The sequence below is a fragment of the Oculina patagonica genome, chromosome 10, assembly GCF_052425735.1.
Source record: "Oculina patagonica isolate OP01 chromosome 10, crgOcupat, whole genome shotgun sequence".
Taxonomy (NCBI): domain Eukaryota; kingdom Metazoa; phylum Cnidaria; class Anthozoa; order Scleractinia; family Oculinidae; genus Oculina; species Oculina patagonica.
In genome coordinates this window covers 18,955,350-18,976,669 of record NC_135767.1, presented here as the reverse complement: position 1 = coordinate 18,976,669, position 21,320 = coordinate 18,955,350, and the positions used below count along the sequence as shown (strand labels likewise).

Sequence of the window (21,320 nt, the reverse complement as noted above, 5' to 3'; positions counted from 1 at the left end):
GCGTATGCGCAAAGGGGATTCCCAATGGCGCGCTTTCGCAAACTTTCGTTTCCCGTAATTTTGAGTTTTGCAGAAATTTTAGCTCATGTTTTCGTGAAATTTTAGGCATTTTGCAAGATGTCAACGTTTTCCAGAACTCCGCATCTGCTAACAAAGGAAAAATTAAAAAGTGCTTTAAAGGCCAACAATGTTCCTCTGCCGAGAGCCGAGCAAAAGAAAGCTTTCTATGTGGACTTGTATCTTGAGCATTTGACTTCCCAAAACGAAGAGGAGGAATTTTCATCAGACGACGAAAGATCGTTGGAAAATTCTCCGATGCGAGCCAGTGAGGTAATCGAGTTCTCCATTAATGTGTTCTGTTTTAATATTTTAATATTTTAACATCGTTTGGTGCATGGTTGTTGGATAGATCTGGTATTTGGCGTCTGCGGTTAAGGTGGTTGACTGGTCCACTTTTACAAACTCGCCGTGATTTGTTGTTTCAAGCAAAACAGCAGGTTTGATTCAGAATGTGGCTTTGTTTTCGACTTAAGCTTGTAAAACTTAAATGAAGCTACGTTTCAGAGATTTTTTGCTTGCTAGATAATTTTCGATGTTCAACTCGATCTATTTGCTATTTTCTCTTCGCTATCATGACCGGGTACGTACATAATGTATTCATGAACAAACAATGGTATATCTGTAACGTTTAAAAGTTGGCATCGATCGCCTGGCATTGTTTATTGTCTAAGCTTATTTCTGTACTTCAAAATGCCCGAGCAGGTGAGTAAGGAAATTATATGTGAAGTATTTTAATAAATGCCAAGAATTATGTAATTATAGGTCGCACAAATTGTACATTTCCAATTTAACTTGTAACTCTTTTGTTTCTAAATGGATCTCTGTCCCATTGCAATACGCATTTTATTTTGATGAGCATAATTAATTATAAACCGATTTAGGAACAATAGCTTTCACTGTAATGTTATTATTGCTACTAACAGCTAGCTAACAAAAGCCCTTTTTATTTCAATCAAAAATGGAAAACTAGGTCAATCAAACAGAAACTGACGCGAGATGTTACTGTTTATTTGAAGACTTGTGGTCCAATTTAAGTAGCATATATACAGAATTGGTGGCTATTAGCTAGTAAACAGTTGCCGCAGTATTGGAAATAATTATACAACTGCAACATGTACATATAGTTGTATGCCCCAGTACCAGCTGGCTGCTGATTCTGGGTCTCCATTTTACAAAGTATAGTTAAATCCCATCATTTCAGACTGTAGGGGGAGTTCGAAATTGCCGACAGAAAAAGACTGAAGGGCAAATCCAAGGGAAATGGGTTTTACTGTACAAAATAACGGGGATTTCAAAATAACCAATTGAAGCTATAATTAGTGGGATCTAAGCGTATTTGTTATGTTACTAACCTTCCAGTAAACTTCCATTTTTATGCTTGATGTGATGTGGCAGTAATTCGTACACTGTAACTACATGTAAAATGGAATGCTAACAGACCTTGTCAGCTTTTTGGGATTTAGCAGGTCTGAAATAATTAATTTCCTGTAGAAATCCTGGGTCAAATTTTAATTTTACACCAAAATTTAGATTCCTTATAACTTGTACATGTACATCTGGATATGTTTAGTAAAGCTTGCTTCGTTGATTTAAGTCAGTTAATGTGAACATTATCAACAGAATTGATGTTGATTTTTTGTGCATTCTACTGAAAAGTTACATGTACATGGTATGGAGCAGGAATAAAAATTTACAGTGCAGTGTGGATAATATTGGAATCCTTAAAGTTGTAAATAGATATAATCTTAGGACAGCTACATTGTATTGCTGAATTTTATTTCTGGCAATTTTGCCCTTAGCGCAAATCATAATAGCAAATAGCAGATGATTAGAGTTAAAACCTACTTGTTAACATCCACGAGTACATATGTATGCCCTGACTTTTATTTACCTTCGTGCAGAAAGTTTCTTCTGGGTTCCTTTCGTGACTAGGGGTGAAGGGTTCTTTGCTTAAAATTAAGCATCACAAGTATTATTAAGGATTTTGCATTTTGAGGGGGCCAAGAGGTAATGTAACAGAAAGCTTGCAGAACGTGGCAGTTTTAAAAAGAGATATATTAAAAACATCCAGAGAAAATGAAACTTACAGTTAAAACATGTAACTTCCCTGTGTACATGTATAGTCACTAATTTAAAGGTGGGTTTTTTATTCACAATTCAGGAATGACAATGATCAAAATGTGAAATGCATGCATTTTCTATTCTGCATTCCCAATACAGAATGGATAGAACTCCATTTCGTCCATTCTTCTCCCAGGGGCAGAGTGAACAGAATGTTGCAAATGAAAATCCAAGATGGTGGATGGCGTATCTTGTGATTCGAAGGATGTGTCTCCTCTCCTTTGTGAATAGCACTGCCAGAACATTCGGCAAATCCATTACTAACAGCCTCTATAATTTTGTCCTCCATCTCTTAAGAAGCAAAATTGCTGTGATAATGTCTGCCACCATATTTGTTAGGTAATGTTTACTCGTACCAGGACTTCATGGGCACTTTTTAATGCAGGCAGTCCAAATTATTATTCTTTATCTGGTTAAAAAAAATGTGCTGTAAGATTGTTTATTTAAACCATCTTTTTTCTAATTATTTTATTATGCAATATTCTTATCACAGAAACTTCCAGCCAAGCCGCCACAAAAGATAGTTATAAATAAAAGGGTAAAAGGTGGCCTGCCATTTGATGTGTCAGCCTTGTCTGATGGCGACCTTGCCAGGCAGATGAAATCTTTTGGAGCTCCTGTAGGACCAATCACAGATTCCACACGGCCACTGTATCAGAAGAAACTTGGTAAGCAAACCTGTGTTTTATATGCTTGGCTTATAGCAATGTGCAGTTCCATACATTATCCACACTTCCCCTACAGAAGGGATGTTTTCCTAAGACCCCCCACCCCTCTGTTCAAATTTTAATTATAATAAGCTCTATACATTTACTTCACCCCATTTTGTGGAACCACACAATGAATTTAGTATTTCTTCTTCAGGTGTATAAATGAGTATGGCCGACAAATTCACTGCTAGGGGGTAACCACTGTTAATTTTTAGTTAATCAGCATAGAAACTGAGATGGCCAACTCTTATGTTTTAAATTACAAATGTTCACTTTTGTTTCTCATAGCTAAGTTACTGGCTGAGGAGTTAAAACAACCTCCTATCCCAGCCCAAGCAAAAAAAATCTCACCCAAGCCAAAGAAGGTATCGCCATCAGAACCAAAGAGGAAGGAATATGCAGAGTTTTCAGATAGTAATGACGATGCTATAGCTGAAGAGATAGATGCGGAGTCTGTTGAACGTCTAGACTCTTTTGACATGGAACAGCGAGGTACTAAGTTGTACTTAAATCAGGGCATGAAATAAACTTTTTTTTTTCCCCTTGGCTCCTAAATTAAATGTTTTAAAGTGGTAGCCAATTCCAAAAATTGGGTGCCAGTCTTATTTAAAAACAAACAAAACATTTTTTATGCAATCATTTTACTACCCTATTCTACCAGTATATTTTAATCTTCAGTGCACTTGAGTTTTCAGCCATTACTTAAGGCTAATCATGTCCATAATAAGAAATTGTACCATAGCATAAATTATACAAGAAGCCATGCTGTACAGTAAAAACCCGCGTATAAGAACCTAGGTTTTTTCAAGTTAGCCTAAACAGGTTCTTATATAAATGGTATTTAGTGTAAAATTAGGCTAACTATGTTCTTAATTAGGTTCTTAACTTTTGTTTAAGAAATAAAGTAGAATTTTTAAATGATCTGGTCTTTTTAAAATGTCTAATAACAGTATTCTTGGAGGCTTCTATACTATTTTAATCTAATTCTGTTAAAATCAAACCTATACTGTAAACCTTCACTATAATTCCCAATAAATCTTGTATACAAAACAACATAACATAAAAATAAGAACCTGTTTTAGAATTTTAGCCTAGAATGGTTCTTATGTGAAGGGTGCTTAAAAATGAAATTTTAGCCTTACAGGTTCTTAAATGTTAGGTTCTTATACGCGGGTTTTTACTGTAGTTGCCATTTTGCAGGGATGACGCTAAGGGCTGGCTGCCGGCTAATTTAACCCGGCCGGAATAGAACTTAAATCCGGCTGAAATTTCACATGAAAACAAAGACTTAGGCAAACTTTTAGAGCTGCCAAGGCCAGAAAAGCCAGTTGAGCTTGTTGATGAGCTGGCTTAGTGTTTTCTTAGCTACATCCCTGATATTGGCAACTAAGTTTCAGGATTTGGTAGCCAAACTGGAACATAAAATACTAGCACTAACTCCTCTATTAGGAGCAATTTCGTGCCCTGACTTTGAAGAATATTCAGCTAATGTCTGGCTAACTATATTACATTGTAGCTCACCTCTAAAATTTTTTCCGATTTTGATTGGTTTAAATTGATCATGTGACACAATAGAAAATTACACGTATAGATAGTACTCGTCCATGAATCTTTTTTTGTTTTTGGTTTCAACATGTATCAGCTGATAGTTCCTCAACAGAAACCAGTATTGTTTAAATACCCAAAGCTCCTCACAGCCTGTGCTGACACTTCCATTGCCACGAAAACCAACCTGAATGCACTTATCAGATTCCTGTTTTTCTTTACTTACAGACCAGCAGGATGCCCGTCCACAAGAGCTGCCTCTTCCAAGGTTGAGTTCTACTCCCGCAAAATCCACACCCAGGAAAAGAGTCGTAACAAGCACGGTCACAACACGACAGCAGACAAGACAAGTCTACAGTGAGGGTACAGGGAACAGTGTGAAGCAAAGTGATTCTGTTGAAATCGTGGCTGTCAAGAAGATTTCTCCACCAGCTAAAGAAGAAAAAAGCATTTTTGGTCCTCATATTCAAATTTTACTTGCAGTTGTAGTTTTTGTAGTCTTCACAGTGTTTTTAATCTACCATCTGATGGAAGAAGGTCATAATGAGTTAATAGTTGATCAAAACAATCCTGGACACTAGTGAACAAGTTGTCTATATTTACAGTTTTCATGTAGGTTATTATTTTATTCTGTAAGTTGCAAAGTGTTTGAGTTACTATTTAACAACACTCCAGCTCACCCAGTGTTAGGGGTGTTTTCTGGGCTGCTACAGATCACGAAAAAATGAAGCAAAAAGATTTAGGGCAAAGCCAGGAAATTATGAAAGGGTTTCATGTCCAGGTACCCCACACCATAGAAAATTGATGCAAATACATGCGAAGCACTGCGGATGACAACTTTGTTTTAAAAATTTCTGGTTGGCACGTTCCCAGGACACCCACTTTTCAAATCGGTTCTAGCTAAATACTGGCTTTAAGTTGGTTAAGGTTCCTGTGAGCTACAGTAGGTTAAGGTTGTATCTATGTTGTATACATTCACCTTACATAGAAAAGTTCAGCAAAGAATAATAGTTGTAACATAGTTATAGTGTTGTAGAAAAATGGAACTTATGATAATGTATTTATTCCTTGAATGAACTGTTTGTCAATGAGCGAGTTAAACCTCAGGCATACGCATCTTGTTTTTGCATTCAAGGAATTTTCTAGATTTTTTTGAGAAAAAAATATTTGATTTTTGTACCATTAACTTTTAGTTAAACGGAGTTAATCTGACACAATTTTTTTGTGAAGTGTGCACACCAGTTACTTTGGGTGTATCTTTGTTACTTTTTAACTTGTAGGATTTAAAAAGATTGCTAGAAATAGAAACACGGTTTCAATGTATAGACACTTTTAAGTATCTATACATTGAAACCGTGTTTCTATTTCTAGCAATCTTAAAAGACACAAAAACTATTCCTTTTCTTTCAGGACCACATGCGTTAGTTTCTATCTACTCCATTACAACTAGGTGTGGCTTGTTTGTAAATATAAGTCATGGTCAAAATGACGGAAAAAGGCTGGTGTTCTGCCTTTGAATCCTTTCAGAAGAAATCCAAGAGTTTCTTTTTCTAATTCAAGAAATGACTCTTTATCAGTGCTTGTGTTTTACTCAAAAGGTAACCACAAGATTGGTCTGTTGTCCTTACGGTACAAAATAGTTTGAGATAGTTTGGGCAAGTAGTATTTTTAAATCCGTGCAGCTGGGGAAACCACTTGATGTTTATATTAAGTCACGTAATATAGTAAATGGTTTGAACCCAGGAGTATCAGTAGGTCGTGAAGTATGATCGTCCGGGTGAGAGTAGTTCTGAGAAGAACTGTTGTTGGTGACTGACGTTTCGACAACCTGAGCGGAAGTCATCTTCAGAGTCAAGTGAAAAGTTGTTGTCAGTCGATGATGTTATAAGTCTGGTCCGTTGGTGTTGATTGGTCAGTTCAGCCGTGATGTTATTAGCTGTTAGACTCGTGTAGAGTTTGTCGACAGTAATTAAGTCACGTGTTAGCACTTGAAACGTTTCCTAAAAAAACTGACCATTCAGAAATACTGTGAGCCCTCGAAAGTTGTCACGCCAGCTTGTCCAGTAATTTTGCGAAAAGCAACTTATGCCGAAAAGACGGGCACATAACTACCCGAATTAAAACTAGTTGTTTCAGCAACCTCCTTTGTTCACGCTGATTCTCTTCTAGAAAACGGAGATAAATGTAATGAAAAAATAGACTGTTTTTAATTAGGCTTTATCAACGATCGAATCTATTAAGTTTGCATAAATTGATAGTTGATATTTTGTCAAATATTGCACAGAATTAAAATATTCTTTTTACCTAAACAGTTTGTCGATTAGTGGTTTTAATCCTGTGGCTTATACTAAAACAATTCAGTTCCACTGAATGGCTGAGACACCAATACGTCAAGGACGGAAGAGAAACGGGAAGGAGAAGAGCCTGGGAACGCGTCTTTGTGACACCCAGTTCCAGCCCCAAAAAAACATAAATTCGCCTCCATTCTTTGGCGAGTGCAAAGCGCGAACAAGATCCTGGGAATGAACGAAACTGTCAGTAAGAAAACGTGTTCCCGCCAAAGGCCATCCCGTGACGTCATTATGACGGTGCTCCCTCGCAACGCTCCCTCGACCTCAAACGACGGCTGCGAAGGAGACTAAAATTGTGCTGAACTTAACTCTAAACTGGAAATTAGGGTCATCGTTTTCGACTTGGTACCCTTCGTGATATCCAAACTGAAAATGCCAGCTCTGAATGTGACGCCAGCTGGGGAGACGAGAAAAGGAAACTCGATGTAAAAGCATAGTTATTAAACAAATAGTGAGATCCAAATAGAAGCACTAAAATTATTTTTGGTCGTCGTTTTTGTTAGTCTATCTTTTGCTCGTGACCAATTTCAGAGTAAAATTTATTGAAAAAATAAACAATTACTTCAGTGCCAGCTCATTTTGCGTTCACTAGTGGTTTCTGATAAAAAGTCTCTACCGCCTTCATCCCTTCTTCAACAAATTAAGTACACGCAACAGAAACGCAACCGAAATTTTCTAAACAGGAAATCTCGTCGAGGAATTGCTGCTTGCTTTCCTTGACGTTAATAAAGCAGACTTCTTTCCTCGTACTTTCAGGTGTTTCCTTTTGCCCTAATTACGTCATCTCGATACAGTATCCGTATCGTTCGCTAGTAAAGGCATTGAATTGAATCTGGAAAACTTACGAATTGTAAATTTAAGATACTAGGCAAGGATGTACTGGTCGGGATTCATTTGTCTATATTTTTTCGTTCTTGAATCCCGTCAGAAATGCGTTTTTCTTTCCCCAGTACACAAAATTATAATTTCTCGGAGTTTTCTTATTTCTTCAAAAGACCATGATAGTTGTCGCAAATTAAAACTGCTGAGTCCACCCGTGTTTCAGTTCATTTGTAATAGACCTGAGACTATCTGAGTGTTTCTTTTAGTCGAAAACTCTTAAAACGAAGCCAAAATTCTAGTGCTCCCCATGCCAAAATCCAACAAGATAAAACTGATTTTTCTAGCCATAATTCAGATAAACCTGACAAGGTCGAGAAATGTGAATTCAAAATCTAAACGCAAAATTGACGTCGTATTTGTTTCTTAACTTCTTTGCATGCCCGCTGAGTGTCCCTGCTGAAATTGGTGTTGTTTAATTTCTTGTCGGTTTTCTGCGGTTTTCTACTTAAAAGTATTTAGTTCCCTTGCGAAGATTATTTGACGACGAAAACCTTTGTAAAGCCGGATAACTAAATCCAGCGAAGCTTCTTTCAAAGACGAAACTTTGATAGAAATGATTTTCGTATATTTGCATGATTACATTGAATACACGAAACATGTACAAGTTCGTTGTTTGAACAAGGCCGTTACGAGTGTTTCTAAAATATTGTAACGACAACCATTAACTTCTACATGTACCTCAACAACTCTCGCTTAGAACCGTTTTTGCTATTTATACTGTACATGACAAAAATACAGTTCGATGAACGAGCTAAATGTGTTTATTTTAAGGGCTTCCTTCAAACTCGCTTCGTTCAAACTCACGTAGTGGCGTCAATTAACATTTTAATGACAACAGTGAATTCAAAACATACAAAAATATATATTTGCTAAAATGTTCCAAAGTAAACGAAAGAACGACATTCTGTCAAGATATTTCTCTTTTTTGCCTTTGTTATTGTAATAATTTTACCAAACAGCCGCCAAAAAATAAGCTAAAATATAAAGCAACATAAAATTTTACAAACGACTGAACAGAAAACCCCAACTCGCATTTCTTCTTTTATAACAGCCACATCCCTGAAAATTTATTCGGTAAAATATTTTTCCATACAGACCTGGGCCCGGTTGTTCGGGCCCTCCCCTCCCCGGGTGCTGTTCGTTCCCTGTGCCCGTGGCCCCCCTCCCTCCTGTATCTCAAGTGAAAAATAATTTTAATATTCTTTTAATCATATCAAATAAATTGCTCAAATCCAATGTTTGATGTCTTTTTTCTGTTTACACTGACTTTTGTGAATATTTTAGAAGGCAAATTTTATTAAGGAGATCACATGCAACCAGTGTATAATTTTTTGGTATATTTACAATAACCAAATTTTCAAAATGGTGAAATTTGCGCGACGTTTGTTACATATCGTGTGCGTCTTCTCTATATAGGACGAGAGATAAGGAAAGCATGTCTTCGTTCCTCAAATGTTACGCTAGCGCTTTTGTTTCCCATGGTTAATTGCCCATACTGGATTGAAAAGAGCATCTAGCTCGCCTGATTAGAGTATGCTGGAACAACGACTGAAGAAGCCGAGTTAATGTTTCCTGCGAATACAGCCGCCTCTCATTCGATTCGCTCCCGCTACTACCTGCCGCCAAAAAGTTAATGTGAAAAGCCTGAGAAATAGCTCTGCTTGGACAGTACATTCAACCACAAGTGTCCACGGAAAATAATCAACATTTACTGGCGGGGAACAGTGACAAATATGGATATTTATGAGGAGGAAGGAGACGAACGTTTGAGAGCGGTTAGTGTTTAAACAAGTGAAGGAGAAATGAGAAAAGTGGACAGGACTCGAGTTGTGAATGGAGGGGAAACTGTGTATTTCACTCTCTCAGTGTTGATCTGCTAGAACTGACTGCAAAATTAAGAAGTTTGAACAGACCACGCAAGAGCGACCTGCAGACAGAGGCCGGTAGGATAGAGTAAAATTAGCAGTTGATAGGTCTGAGAAGGCGGTGAAGAAGAATAACTTACAGCCTAATTACCCACCATTGAATTGGAGAGGGAATCGATCGCGAGTCAAGTAAGTCAAAATACGAGAAAATTGTTTTCGCCATTGGTTTTGTTTAGGTTCGCTTCGTCATTCCAATCGATCATTGAACTAAACAGTTAAATCGTTTGTTCACGGACTAGGTTTCTATAAATATATTTTCTGTTGTGATTTTTGATTTTTGATACTCACTACAGTAATAAAAAACGCAACCTGATTTAGGAAGTCGCGAGTTTTTATTAGCTGTAGAAACACATGCACAAACAAAGGGAAAAAAACTTATAAAATTAAATCACTTTATTTAAGTGCCGAAGTATTTTGCAATGCTCGCTGTGCTAAACGAGGGCACAGCACTGTAAATAAACAAAAAAAATCCTAAAACATTCTGAATCTGACACATTCCGCCTTGTAGCTGAAATCGCTGATAATCAAAGTTTTTCTTAAAAGTTGAAGTTTAAACCGGTTTAATTTCTTTCCCGTTTTTTGTGCCATTGCACAGCCATAGAAACGTTAAGAGGTTCTATGATTTCTCCAATAAATGCTTATTGATATTTTTCACGGGTAACCAAAAACATCAAACTTTATGTTTTTCCACATCTCAGTAGTTCAATAAAAGACAACTTTGTAAAAATCTTAATTCTTTCGAGAAATATTATGAAAAGAAAAAACATCCTACGGCAAAATCGATATACTTATAATAGATTTCATTTCTTTATTGGCATTGCCCGAGTACTATGAACATGTACAGGTTTGATGTTTGAACAAGGTCGTTACAAGAGTTTTCACAATTTACTTCCGTCTATTGGAAAAAACTGCAACAACTAGAATACCAATTAATTTCTTATTTGACCGAACCACGATTTGTTTTGCTTGATTTTCGATTTATTCGGCGGACCTCGTGGGTCCTTAAAATACATAAAATAATAAATTTTGAAGACTACAATACTGAAGCTATTCAAAAACACGCAAAACGGCTTTATTTGCTAAAATGTGCTCTAGGTAAAGTAAAATAAAAGAACTTCTTACTGTCAATGTCACTTTTTACTTATTGCTTTTGTCATAGACATCATTCCTTCGAAGCCGACCATTGGATAAAAATCGAAAAGGTTAAACATAAAATGCTGCAAGTTCTATCTTGTTAACTTATAAATTATACATTAATTCGATTTTACTGAGTCAAGGTTTCTCTATAGATCATTATTCTTGTAACAAGAGTACAGCACAGATAGCGAAGAAATTTCCTTCTTCTTTGCCCGTAAAGCGAACGATGTTGTCCCGTATTCTGTTGGCTTTGTTTTTCGTCTCCTGTTTCTCGACAACCAGGTGAGAAAATTAATTGTTCTTCCTCGATTTAGCTGATAATGTTGATTGAATGCTGGTTCATTCCTAGATTTTGTCTAAATAGTTAATTGGTTTGAGGTTTATTGTTGGTCACGATTTCGATTTGCGCACATGTAAAAATTTTAAAGTTTAAAAATTGAAATATTTTTAGAAAAGTACGCGAACAACTGTATTGTCTCTCATCGACTGCTCAGCTATTTCCATTTTACACAAAATTAATTTAGTCAAAAAAAATTGCTGAAATGAAGTTTCAATCTGATCTCCCCTAGAACACAATCTTCAAGAAAGGCTTTCAGCAATAAAAGGCTGCATAACTGATAACCTGTCGATTTATTACATGGAGAAGAAAACTAGTAAAACCCTAATTATCAAAGTTAAACTCGTTCTTATTTTAACCTTCAGAGGACTTGATAAGCAGAGATACAAAGTATTGGACATGGACTCGAAAGGCAATCTTTACCTTTACAAGACTGCACTGCTCTGCAAGAACGAGATTATCAAGCGACTGACCAATGGAAAATACCATCTGGCACAAGAGAGCACCAAAGGTAATTACTTTACCTCATTCAATGCAACACGTATTGAAAGTCTATTAAAGAGCATCTTACTTTCAATTGTTTAAGTGCAATCTCACTTTACGCAACCTAAGGAAAAATTATATGTTGACATCAGTGACATCAAGAAACAAACTTGTTGCAAAAATGTACAAAAATCACCCAGTTTATGCCCTTTCAACAAAGAAGAACCTGGAGACCCAAGGAAGTAGTCTAAATTAAACTCTTTTTCTCTGCTGTTTTTCTAAACACAGGACTGAGCAAGGCGTCCCCAGCGTTGAACTGCAAGGACCTGAAACAGAAAGCGCCATCACTCGTGTCGGGCGTCTATTGGATAGACCCAGATGGTGGTTCCCATGGTAACGCATTCCAGGCCTTCTGCGACCAACAGACGGACGGAGGGGGCTGGACATTAGTATATAGTTACACCTTCACACTTTACTCAAGCTTCGCGAGTGGTGCAAACGCTGTCACCCCGCGTACAACCTGGAAGATCAGCTCTGCTAACACTCGAGTGTCTACAACAGTTCCACTGAGTGAGACGCATTATGAAGCCATGAACTTTGCTTTGTGGCGCACCATTGGCAAGGAAACCCTGATCAAGAGCAACATCAACAACTGGATCGCATGCAAGGAAGGCACTGGCAGCATAGTGCAACAGAAGGCGGGGTCAATCACTTGTAAACTGGTTAAACAGGTTTCTAAGAAATGTGGTGCTGTGCCAAAGTCTTTGAAAATGTACGGCAACGGACCGTCGTTGGACGGTAGCAGTCACTACTACTATTTTGATAGTCACACAAGTGCGAAGTTGGCCTACCCATGATCCATGCGGAGGAAACGGGCAAAATCAGTTGAAAGGTGTGGCTAATCCACACGGAAATATTTTTGTTCGTTAAAAATTAAGAAGGAACAGTTTCTCAGCAATGCCTGCTAATTCAGGGGTTTAATGGGTTAAGGTATTTACATAACATTTAGTTAAACAAGGCATATATACACTTGTGAAAAAACTGATTTTCGTTCTGCTTTTATAGACTGTAACAAGAAGTGACTATCATGTTGGCTTGAACTAAGATTCAGCTGATAACATTTACATTTTCTATATTTTTTGTGTGGCATTTGCAAAGTTGTAAGGAAACTGCTAAAAACAAATAAAAACAAATAAAAGTGGGTTTTTATATGTTTGGGAAGCCACTGAGTGTGTGTGATATGATTGATTTCTCTATTTTAAGTGCCTTTTCTTCTCCTTCTACCAATCTTGTTCTTGCTGAACTTTCTAAGGAAAGGACCAGTAATAAAATGATTAGGGGAAGGGGATTTTTGTGAGCGCATTAGAAAGAGTAGATTTTAGTGGGGTTGGAGTGGGTGGGAAACCCTCTGAACGGTTTTTTTTTCTTTTCGTCACTCCCTACAACCTTAATTGTTGCTCATTCTATTTTCATGAGGTTCATTTCATACATGTACCAATCATATATACTATATACTAACGCGGAATTTCATATTGCAAGGCTTAATTAAGAGGGGTTAATTTCTTGAAAATATGTTACGAAAAATTAAAAAATATGTTACGAAAAACTATTCTCCAGGACTCCATAGCTATAATCCGCACTCTCTGTTGCTGTTAATTTTTTTTTTTATTTTACGGAGTTTTGTTTTGTTTAGAACAATATAATGCCCCTATCAAGAGAAAATAGTCGTTACTTATCATCTATCTAGTCCGAAAAAAGAGTTTGTCGAATCTGCTAAAGTCTTGAATAGCGCAAGGACCACTTGGACAAACAGCAGCGAAGTGAAGCCGAATCTCTGCGTAGATCAGGATCAGCAGTATTGAACAAAACAGAAAACCAAATGCAAGGCTGATCGGACAACTAATAGGGGTAATTTTATTGCCCAATATTTTGGCTAGACAGAACTAACCTTCTTCAGGGGCTGTAAAATATTGAATTGATTTCCCTTTCAAGCACGCAGTTGTCATTATTATTCAGTCATGCGCACACAACGGACATCAAGATTTCAGGAAAACTCCCCCCTCCCCCCCCCTCCCTCCTGCTCTCGCCCTCCCCCTCCCCCCCACACACAACACAACCCCTCCATCCACTTCGCTCCTTAGCGCACACTGAATCATTTTTCTTACGTCGATGCATCCAATTAACATTTCACCCCACCCCCTCCCCCCATAATTTTAAATTTTTTATATGACCCCCCCCCCGAAAATGATGACAGTCAAAACTCATCAATTTTAACTTAGAATATCAGACAAAATTGCAGTTTAAGGTGATATTAATAATACTGCTAGTGTATTGATCAACTGTTTATTAATGGGACGCGATTGTTAGTGTGGGTGTTTGCATCCAAAGAAATAGTTGTTAGGATCGACTCGACGCTTATCTCCGGTACGGTCCGGGAAATGAAAATAATTTTCAGAACCTCAGACGTTTTAGGCATTCTGGTAGAAGTTTTACACTATTATATGACGCCATCCCCTTAAAGGTAATTATTTTGAGTGACCCCCCTTACACAACAACATTTTTCGCATGCCCCCCCCCCCCCCCCTTTTGAAGCCATAGTTTTTGGCCTGGCTCCCCCTCACTCGCCACACAGGATTTAATTCACCGCCACCCCTGATTGGATAAAACAGTTTAAAATAACCCCCCCCCCCCCCCCCCCAAGAAAAATGCGTGTTATAACCTGTGCAAACTCCAACAAATTTAGTCCTTCGACTGAGCTGAAACGATTTACATGGTCTTGTCAGTATCGCTTCTAGCCAGTCCACCTGAAGTATAAGTTCGTAAGGTTCTGCTGAATCTGCAAAAAGAAATGTTTTTCCGCGCTTCTCTCGCTTTGGTTTTTTTCTCCTACTGTTTTGTATCAGCCAGGTAAGACACATGATTTTAAACTGTTGTTTAAAATGCAACGTTAATAACATTCATGACACGTCCTCACTGCACCTTCGAAAGACACAGATAATTCGATTCAAAAATATCAATACCGGGAGATCAGATTGTAAAAATGAACTGTTGGTGTTGGTAGACTTTTAAATGTTGGATTGATTTTACGTGTAACTGCTTATTGAAAAATGTGAGATTTAAAATATCGCGATTTCGTTTGAGTGGAGTTAGCGCTAAATGACACATTATATGTAAGTTGAACTCATGCGTGCTTTATTTGAAGCTTGTAACTGGTAACTGTTGTTGGATTCCTTCGAGTTTGAATTAAAACTTGATCAAATAGTCCTTACCCCTAATGAATCGACGACTTCCAAATATTATCGTCGATTACAACTTTTCTGCCGTATAAGGAGATTTTTATTCGATGTTTTTATATTGCGACTCAAGTAGGTCGAACAGTATAGGTTTTCCATGACGATGTACAAATAAGTCTTTGCGTGTACCCTACATGCAACCATTTGTTTCATTTCGCAACATTAACCTTTGGCTTCGGTGGACCTAGAGAGGTTTTTTTTCGGCATCAAACTTCAAAAGTAATCCAGCAGTGTTTATTTAAACATTGTGCAATTTTTCGGAGTATTAGTTTCTAAACAAACTTTTGTCAGATTACGTCGGCGGACACGTGAAATACGTTGATTATCAAGTTGATAAAGGTTAATAAAAAAAAACATAGCGAATTTGGAAAAGCTGACGTTTCCAGCCGAGTTAGCCCTTCGACGGAGCATGCGATTATATAGAAGAGTATGTACAAAACTACAAAACAGGTCAGTCAAATAAGGGGTCTGGCTAACATGTCGACGGTCACATCTTTGAAAACGGGCAACTAAATAATTAGCCCACTCAGTAAAAAAACACTTTGCTCATGGTAAATAGATAGTAAGGAAAGAAATAACATTAAAATTGCAATTCAATCACAGGGGACCCATTCGGCTCAGTACAGCTGTACAAGCATGCGCATACGATAATTTTGAATTCGCGCCTTAGAGTTCCCGGTTTTTCATGTGAATTTCAAACACAATCGCCAGGAAACTGGAAAGAAACTATCGCGTTGGAAAGTAGGAAACTGGGCGACTCGCTCTACGCCTATAGTGTTCCTTTTTTTGCTGCATCTCGACTCCCATCTAACAGAAAGCTCCCAAGAACCGATCAATTGAGATTGTATTGTTAACTGACACATTTCATACTGATACTTAAAGATTTTTTTCCTCTAGTGGGCAGGATCAGAGAAGATTCAAGGTGCTGGAAATGGCCACAAACGGAACTCTGTATCTTCACAAGACTTCACTGCTATGTGTGAACGAGATTATAAAACGACTGACTGAAGGAACATACAAGCTGGCTGAGCCGAGCATTTTAGGTAAGCGAGTCAATCAAATCACCATGGGAACAAAGCGAATAATTATTTTATTATTTAATCCAAAAGGTATTTCGGTTTTTCACAGTTATAGAGTCACGAGTAGATCTTTGGGAAGACTAGAAATGTTGCAGAAAAAAAGACACGAGTCGTTAAAAGTGTTTGTCGCATTGTTTTTGAGCTCTTCCAACTCTATACTCTCTACACTGATGCGACTATCAGTGGCGGATTTATGGAAAGGGTTCCTTTTTCGGGCTTGACGAAAATCAAAGACGCCAGTGATTGAAATTTTCCTCCTCCCCCACGCCCTACTACTCGGACAACTAGGGTTCTCCTACAGCCTATTCCAATTTTTAAACCGAAAAGGTGTGTCTTTTTTTCTGCTCACCCTCGCCCCCTCCACAACGCTCTGGGTACATTTGGATCTATCACTTCGCGATGTTGCTAATAGCTTTTCTTAATTAACGACGTTGTACCAACAGGACTGTCCAAAGAATTTGCGGCGTTGAACTGTCAGGAACTAAAGCTTAAAGTGCCTTTGATCCAATCGGGTGTCTATTGGATAGACCCAGATGGTGGTTCTCATGGTAACGCATTCCAGGCCTACTGCGACCAACAGACGGACGGAGGGGGCTGGACATTAGTTTGGAGTTACACCTTCACAGATTACTCAAATTTCAACAGTGGAGGAAATGCTGTCACTCCACGTCCGACCTGGACCGCCGCACTAGCAAACAGTCGAGTGTCTACGACTGTTCCACTGAGTGAGACGCATTACGAGGCCATGGACTTTGCTTTGTGGCGCACCAATGGAAAGGAATTCCTGATCAAAAGCAACGTCAACAACTGGATTACATGCAAGGAAGGCACTGGCAGCATTGTGCAACAGAAGGCGGGGTCAATCACTTGTAAACTGGTTAAACAGGTTTCCAAGGAATGCGGTAGTGTGCCAAATGCTCTAAAATGGTACGACCCTGGACCGTCGCTCGACATAAGCAGTCACTACTACTATTTTGATAGTCACACAAGTGGTAGTTGGCCTACCCATGATCCATGTGGAGGAAACGGGCAAAATCATCTAAAAGGTGTGGCCAATCCACACGGAAATATTTTTCTTCGCTAAGAACTAAGAAGATGCAGTTTCTTGGCATTTATACAACATTATAATTAGAGGAAGCATGCATTCACTTTTGAAAGATTGATCTTCTTTGGAATGTCAACTGCATTGCTTTAAAAGACTGTAACAGAAATGATTATCATCAGTGTGAATCAGGATTAATGGACTGATTACATCTCTATTTTTGATGTGGCAATATTGTACGGAAACTACTGAAAAATTTTATTTTTTTATAATTTCGGAAACTCTTTTTTTTTTTTTTGCTTTAATCTTTCTCCTAAACCTTGCACGACAAATACGCGTCATTTCTCGACTTCTGTCTCGATCAGCTGACAGTTAAAATAGACCAATCTGCAGCTATCAGTTAAGCCCCCTCCAAAGCCTTTTCCGTTCAATGCAATTTCATATCTATTCTTGACTTATTCTGAATGTGTTTCTGCTCCGTCCAAGCCTTTGTATTCTGCAGCTTCTCTTTTACAGCACGATGCTCTAAACATTTCATTATTATTTTCAAATGTGCCGTAAACATTTCCGAAGTTGATCCGAAACTTTTGGCCGATTTCTGTGGGTACTTATTTATTTATTTTGCCACACAAACAAAAAATATAATTATGAAAAAATAGATAATATAAAATCAATATACAAATTAATAATTAATATACAAGACTACAATATAATATAAGATTAGAAACAAAATGGCGAGGGAACCTTATAAAAAAACCACGGGGCTTGTAAGCTTAGGGTTCCCTCACAAGAAAAACAGATGACTGGTTCAGGTACTGAAGTAATGACAAGACTTAATAGAAGACGGAGTTAATAGTTATCAATAATATATGCTTTAAGTTTTCTTTTAAAAGATGCCAGTGATGAAGAGCCCGAAATTTCAGGTGGGAGTAAATTAAAAAATTTAGGACCTTGAAAGAATACGGAAAATTGTCGGATATTTGTTCTACATAATGGTAGACGAAAGGAGTTTGCATGCCTTGTATTATAACGATAGATTTGATTGTTGAGGGAGAATAGCGTTTTGAAACGAGAACATAAACTGACCCAAGAGCATTAAATGAATATCTTGAAATTTGAGCAAGTTACGCTTCTTGAAAATAGGTTCGGTATGGGCTTTATAGTAGGACTTGTTCACCATCCTAATCACACGTTTTTGCAAAATTACAGTCTTTGAAGATTAGTTTTATAAGTTGAACCCCAGACTAAATTACAGTAATTAAAGTATGGAAGTATCATTGCGTTATATAACATGCGGAGAGAAGGAGTTGAGAGATAAAAACTAGATCTAAAAATTATACCGATAGATTTAGAGATTTTAATCACTAAGCTAGATATATGAGACTTCCAAGTTAAGTTGTCATCTAAAACTACCCCAAGAAAGACTGTTTCATTGACCTGTGCAAAAGTTGTTTCATTAATAACAACATTAAATTCCGAAGAAGATTGTTTTTGTCGTGGTTTAAATTCCATAAAATTTGTTTTAGTTAAGTTCAAAGAGAGTCTTCGATCATTTAAGCCTCAAACGTTGCTGTCAGGGGGTAACCATACGTTTCTACTAAATTAAAAGTTGACCTGAAACTATATAAACAACTTGCCGTATTGTGAAATAGCTGTTAGTTAGCTGTTACTTTTCTAGACGATAATCGGCGGGAATCAGGGAGCGGGCTCAGGCCCACAATTCTGTGCGCACCCTTGCTCTAATCAAAGAGGGACGCCTGGGTACAAAGCAGTTTAAGATAAACATCGTTAGTGATCTGCACTTTTTCATAATTTCCTCTTAAAGGCCTTAGTAGACAATTTCTGTATTTCTGTATGATACGATAAATAAGCTGAGGAGCTAAGCCAGTAAAGAAATAAATACAGTGTCTTTAGCTAGGTTAACATTAAAAAAGCGGTTGTCCCACGATTTTCAACGTCCTTTTTAAAGAACTCAATCCAGCACAGAGGTGCAGTCTTATGGAATTTTGTGTCAAGCTACTTTAATAACGCTACCAACCACAAGCAGTTTTGCAAAAAGGCGAGAATAGACCCCATATTTAAAAAACTTAATTTTGGCAGTTTGTCAATCCAGACAACTCCAAAACACATGTGTGATTTTCAATTTTAAATCTTATTCTTATTTAAATATAATATCGTTTATTTTAGTTTATTACAATGTAATATTAATTTCTCTTAGGTAGGTAGTTAGTCAAACGTACACACGACCCCTCAAGCATGTATTTGCTTTAAAACAGATCGTGGTTAAATAAAGGTTTATTATTAGTATTATTATTATTATTATTATTATTATTATTATTATTATCATTATTATTATTACATTCTCGTTAGTAACTTGTGGCTTGTTCCTGTTCTAATTTGGTTGATAATTTCCTCTTTAGAGTGTAATTACTAAAATCAAGAACCTTCCCCTAACCCCGAAGCCTAAGTTATTAGACCATTACAACTAAATCTCCATGTATTTCTGTGTTGTAAAACCACCACGACATGACAAACCTAGAAGCTATGCGAGAAAAAAACGGCGTCTTCGCTTACATTCTTTATCTCTATTAACCCTATTCAGACCGGGCTTTTTTGGACCTTCTCAGACCGGGGGGGGGGGCTTCCGAAGCCCCCCCCCCATATGTAACTTCCAGAATATTTAAGCAATCACCATGAAACTTATAGGATGTATGGTATGTCCGAATCTCTTTCTTTTGGTATTCGTCACGTGGGATGGTGACGTCACATCACGTGACAATTACATCATGATGTCAAAACAGCCGCCATCTTGAATCCGCCATCTTGGATTTCAAAAGTTTTCCAAAATGCCAGAAAACCGCCCAAAACCACTGCAAAGTACTCAAAATAAATAAAAATGTGTTTTACACCCGTAAAAATGTAAAAATAATCCCATTTAAGTTGATTTTTATTAACAGAAACACGAAAAATTATAAATTTGGGAAAACATGCCTGTCAAAATGCCGTTGCCATGGTGATGTCAAGTTCCTGACACATCATCTAACTCTACCAAATTGTTGCCAGATAAATTTTAGGAAAACTCGGAAAGTTTGGCAGCGTTTGGTTACTGCTTAAAAAAGTTATAAAAGTTCAAAGTCAGCGCGGGCCTCAAAAGCCCCCCCCCCCGGTCTGAATAGGGTTAAATTGCATCTTTTTTGCACCTGTTTGATGGTACATGTTTAAACGCACGAAACATGTAATTGGACGTAATTTAAGTGTAGCTTATCTTCTCAGTTCCGACAAGCGTGTTTCACCTGCTCGTATGCAATTCCTGTTTCACCTGCTAAACTTGACAAACAACTGATACTTGACCGGCCTCAGACGTCACACTTTTGGCGTCAAAATATCCCGCCAATTTGTTTCCTCAACTAATGCACTTTTCGGCTCCTTAGAAGTGTTCAATTTTTATATCGTCCATGGTACATTCAATCGACAATTTGCCGCCATGAATGCTCGATTAAAACTAAATAACATAACAACATTGGTTGTCGAATTGTGGCTAACACAAATTTGCACCTACTGAGTTTGATTGTTTATTTGTGCAATGTGGCAGTGTCTTTTTCGTTAAAAAACTACCCCTTTCTCAGTATTGTCGGAGAGGAACAGAAAAATGATCACAGAAGAGCTAACAATTATCTGGGGCAAGTACATGCAAATAGGGATATGTTTTAAAATAGCTATAGAGAGCAGTTTCACGTCTAATGTTTTCCTTAAAAATAAAAGCTACAAAACCCTATAAACAAACAAACAAAAAAAGGCCGCCACTTTAAAACTTCGTTAGCCGCGCGTTCGAGTAGTATAGGAGTTGGGGGTACGAAATCATTTTTGCAAAAATGATCTTGAACACCCCAACTCCTATACTACTCCCAGTGCTGGATCCAAAATGGAAATCAAATATCAGATCCCAGTGCTGGATCCAAAACTGAACAAAATCTGGATCCAAAATGGAAATCAAAATCTGGATCCAAAACTGAACAAAATCTGGATCCAAAAATGGAATCAAAAATGGATCCAAAACTGAACAAAATATGGATTCAAAAATGGAAACAAAACTGAAATCAAAACTGAAAATCAAGCCTTAAAACAATCACTAACTCAACCCTTTAATCTGAATGAAAAAAACTTCTTATACTCTTTTTTAAAAATCTTGCATCTTAGTGCGTTTATAGTGGATGGGTCATTTCAACATTCAGTTATATCTATATTATCATCTCTTATAATGATTTCTATTTTTTTATGTTTTTTATAATATTAAATCCCCACTAGTAAGAGACTGATTTAAATATTTGATAAAGTGCTTATTTGGCACGCCTACT

At 37.4% G+C, this 21,320-nt stretch overlaps 2 protein-coding genes and 1 pseudogene across 4 annotated transcripts; all 3 read left to right on the top strand.

The window, feature by feature from the left end:
- Positions 1-35: 35 nt before the first annotated feature.
- LOC144629120 (uncharacterized) lies at positions 36-6,619 on the top strand. Of its 2 annotated transcripts, none has more exons than XM_078487314.1 (5): positions 36-330; positions 2,675-2,849; positions 3,180-3,383; positions 4,665-5,772; positions 5,820-6,619. In XM_078487314.1, exons 1-4 carry the CDS (start codon positions 118-120, stop codon positions 5,015-5,017), a joined length of 945 nt encoding a protein of 314 aa, XP_078343440.1. In that variant the 5' UTR covers positions 36-117; the 3' UTR covers positions 5,018-5,772; positions 5,820-6,619. The 2 variants fall into 2 exon arrangements, with proteins under 2 accessions (XP_078343440.1, XP_078343441.1); XM_078487315.1 differs by lacking the exon at positions 36-330 and adding an exon at positions 433-762.
- Positions 6,620-10,836: 4,217 nt separating this feature from the next.
- Positions 10,837-12,733, top strand: LOC144629233 (uncharacterized; annotated as a pseudogene). The gene is made up of 3 exons (XR_013566316.1): positions 10,837-11,013; positions 11,434-11,579; positions 11,840-12,733. The product of XR_013566316.1 is annotated as an uncharacterized LOC144629233 (transcript).
- Positions 12,734-14,309: 1,576 nt separating this feature from the next.
- Positions 14,310-17,806, top strand: LOC144628051 (uncharacterized). Its single transcript, XM_078486104.1, has 3 exons — positions 14,310-14,458; positions 15,742-15,887; positions 16,367-17,806. Exons 1-3 carry the CDS (start codon positions 14,400-14,402, stop codon positions 17,005-17,007), a joined length of 846 nt encoding a protein of 281 aa, XP_078342230.1. The 5' UTR covers positions 14,310-14,399; the 3' UTR covers positions 17,008-17,806.
- The last annotated feature ends 3,514 nt before the right edge of the window (positions 17,807-21,320 follow it).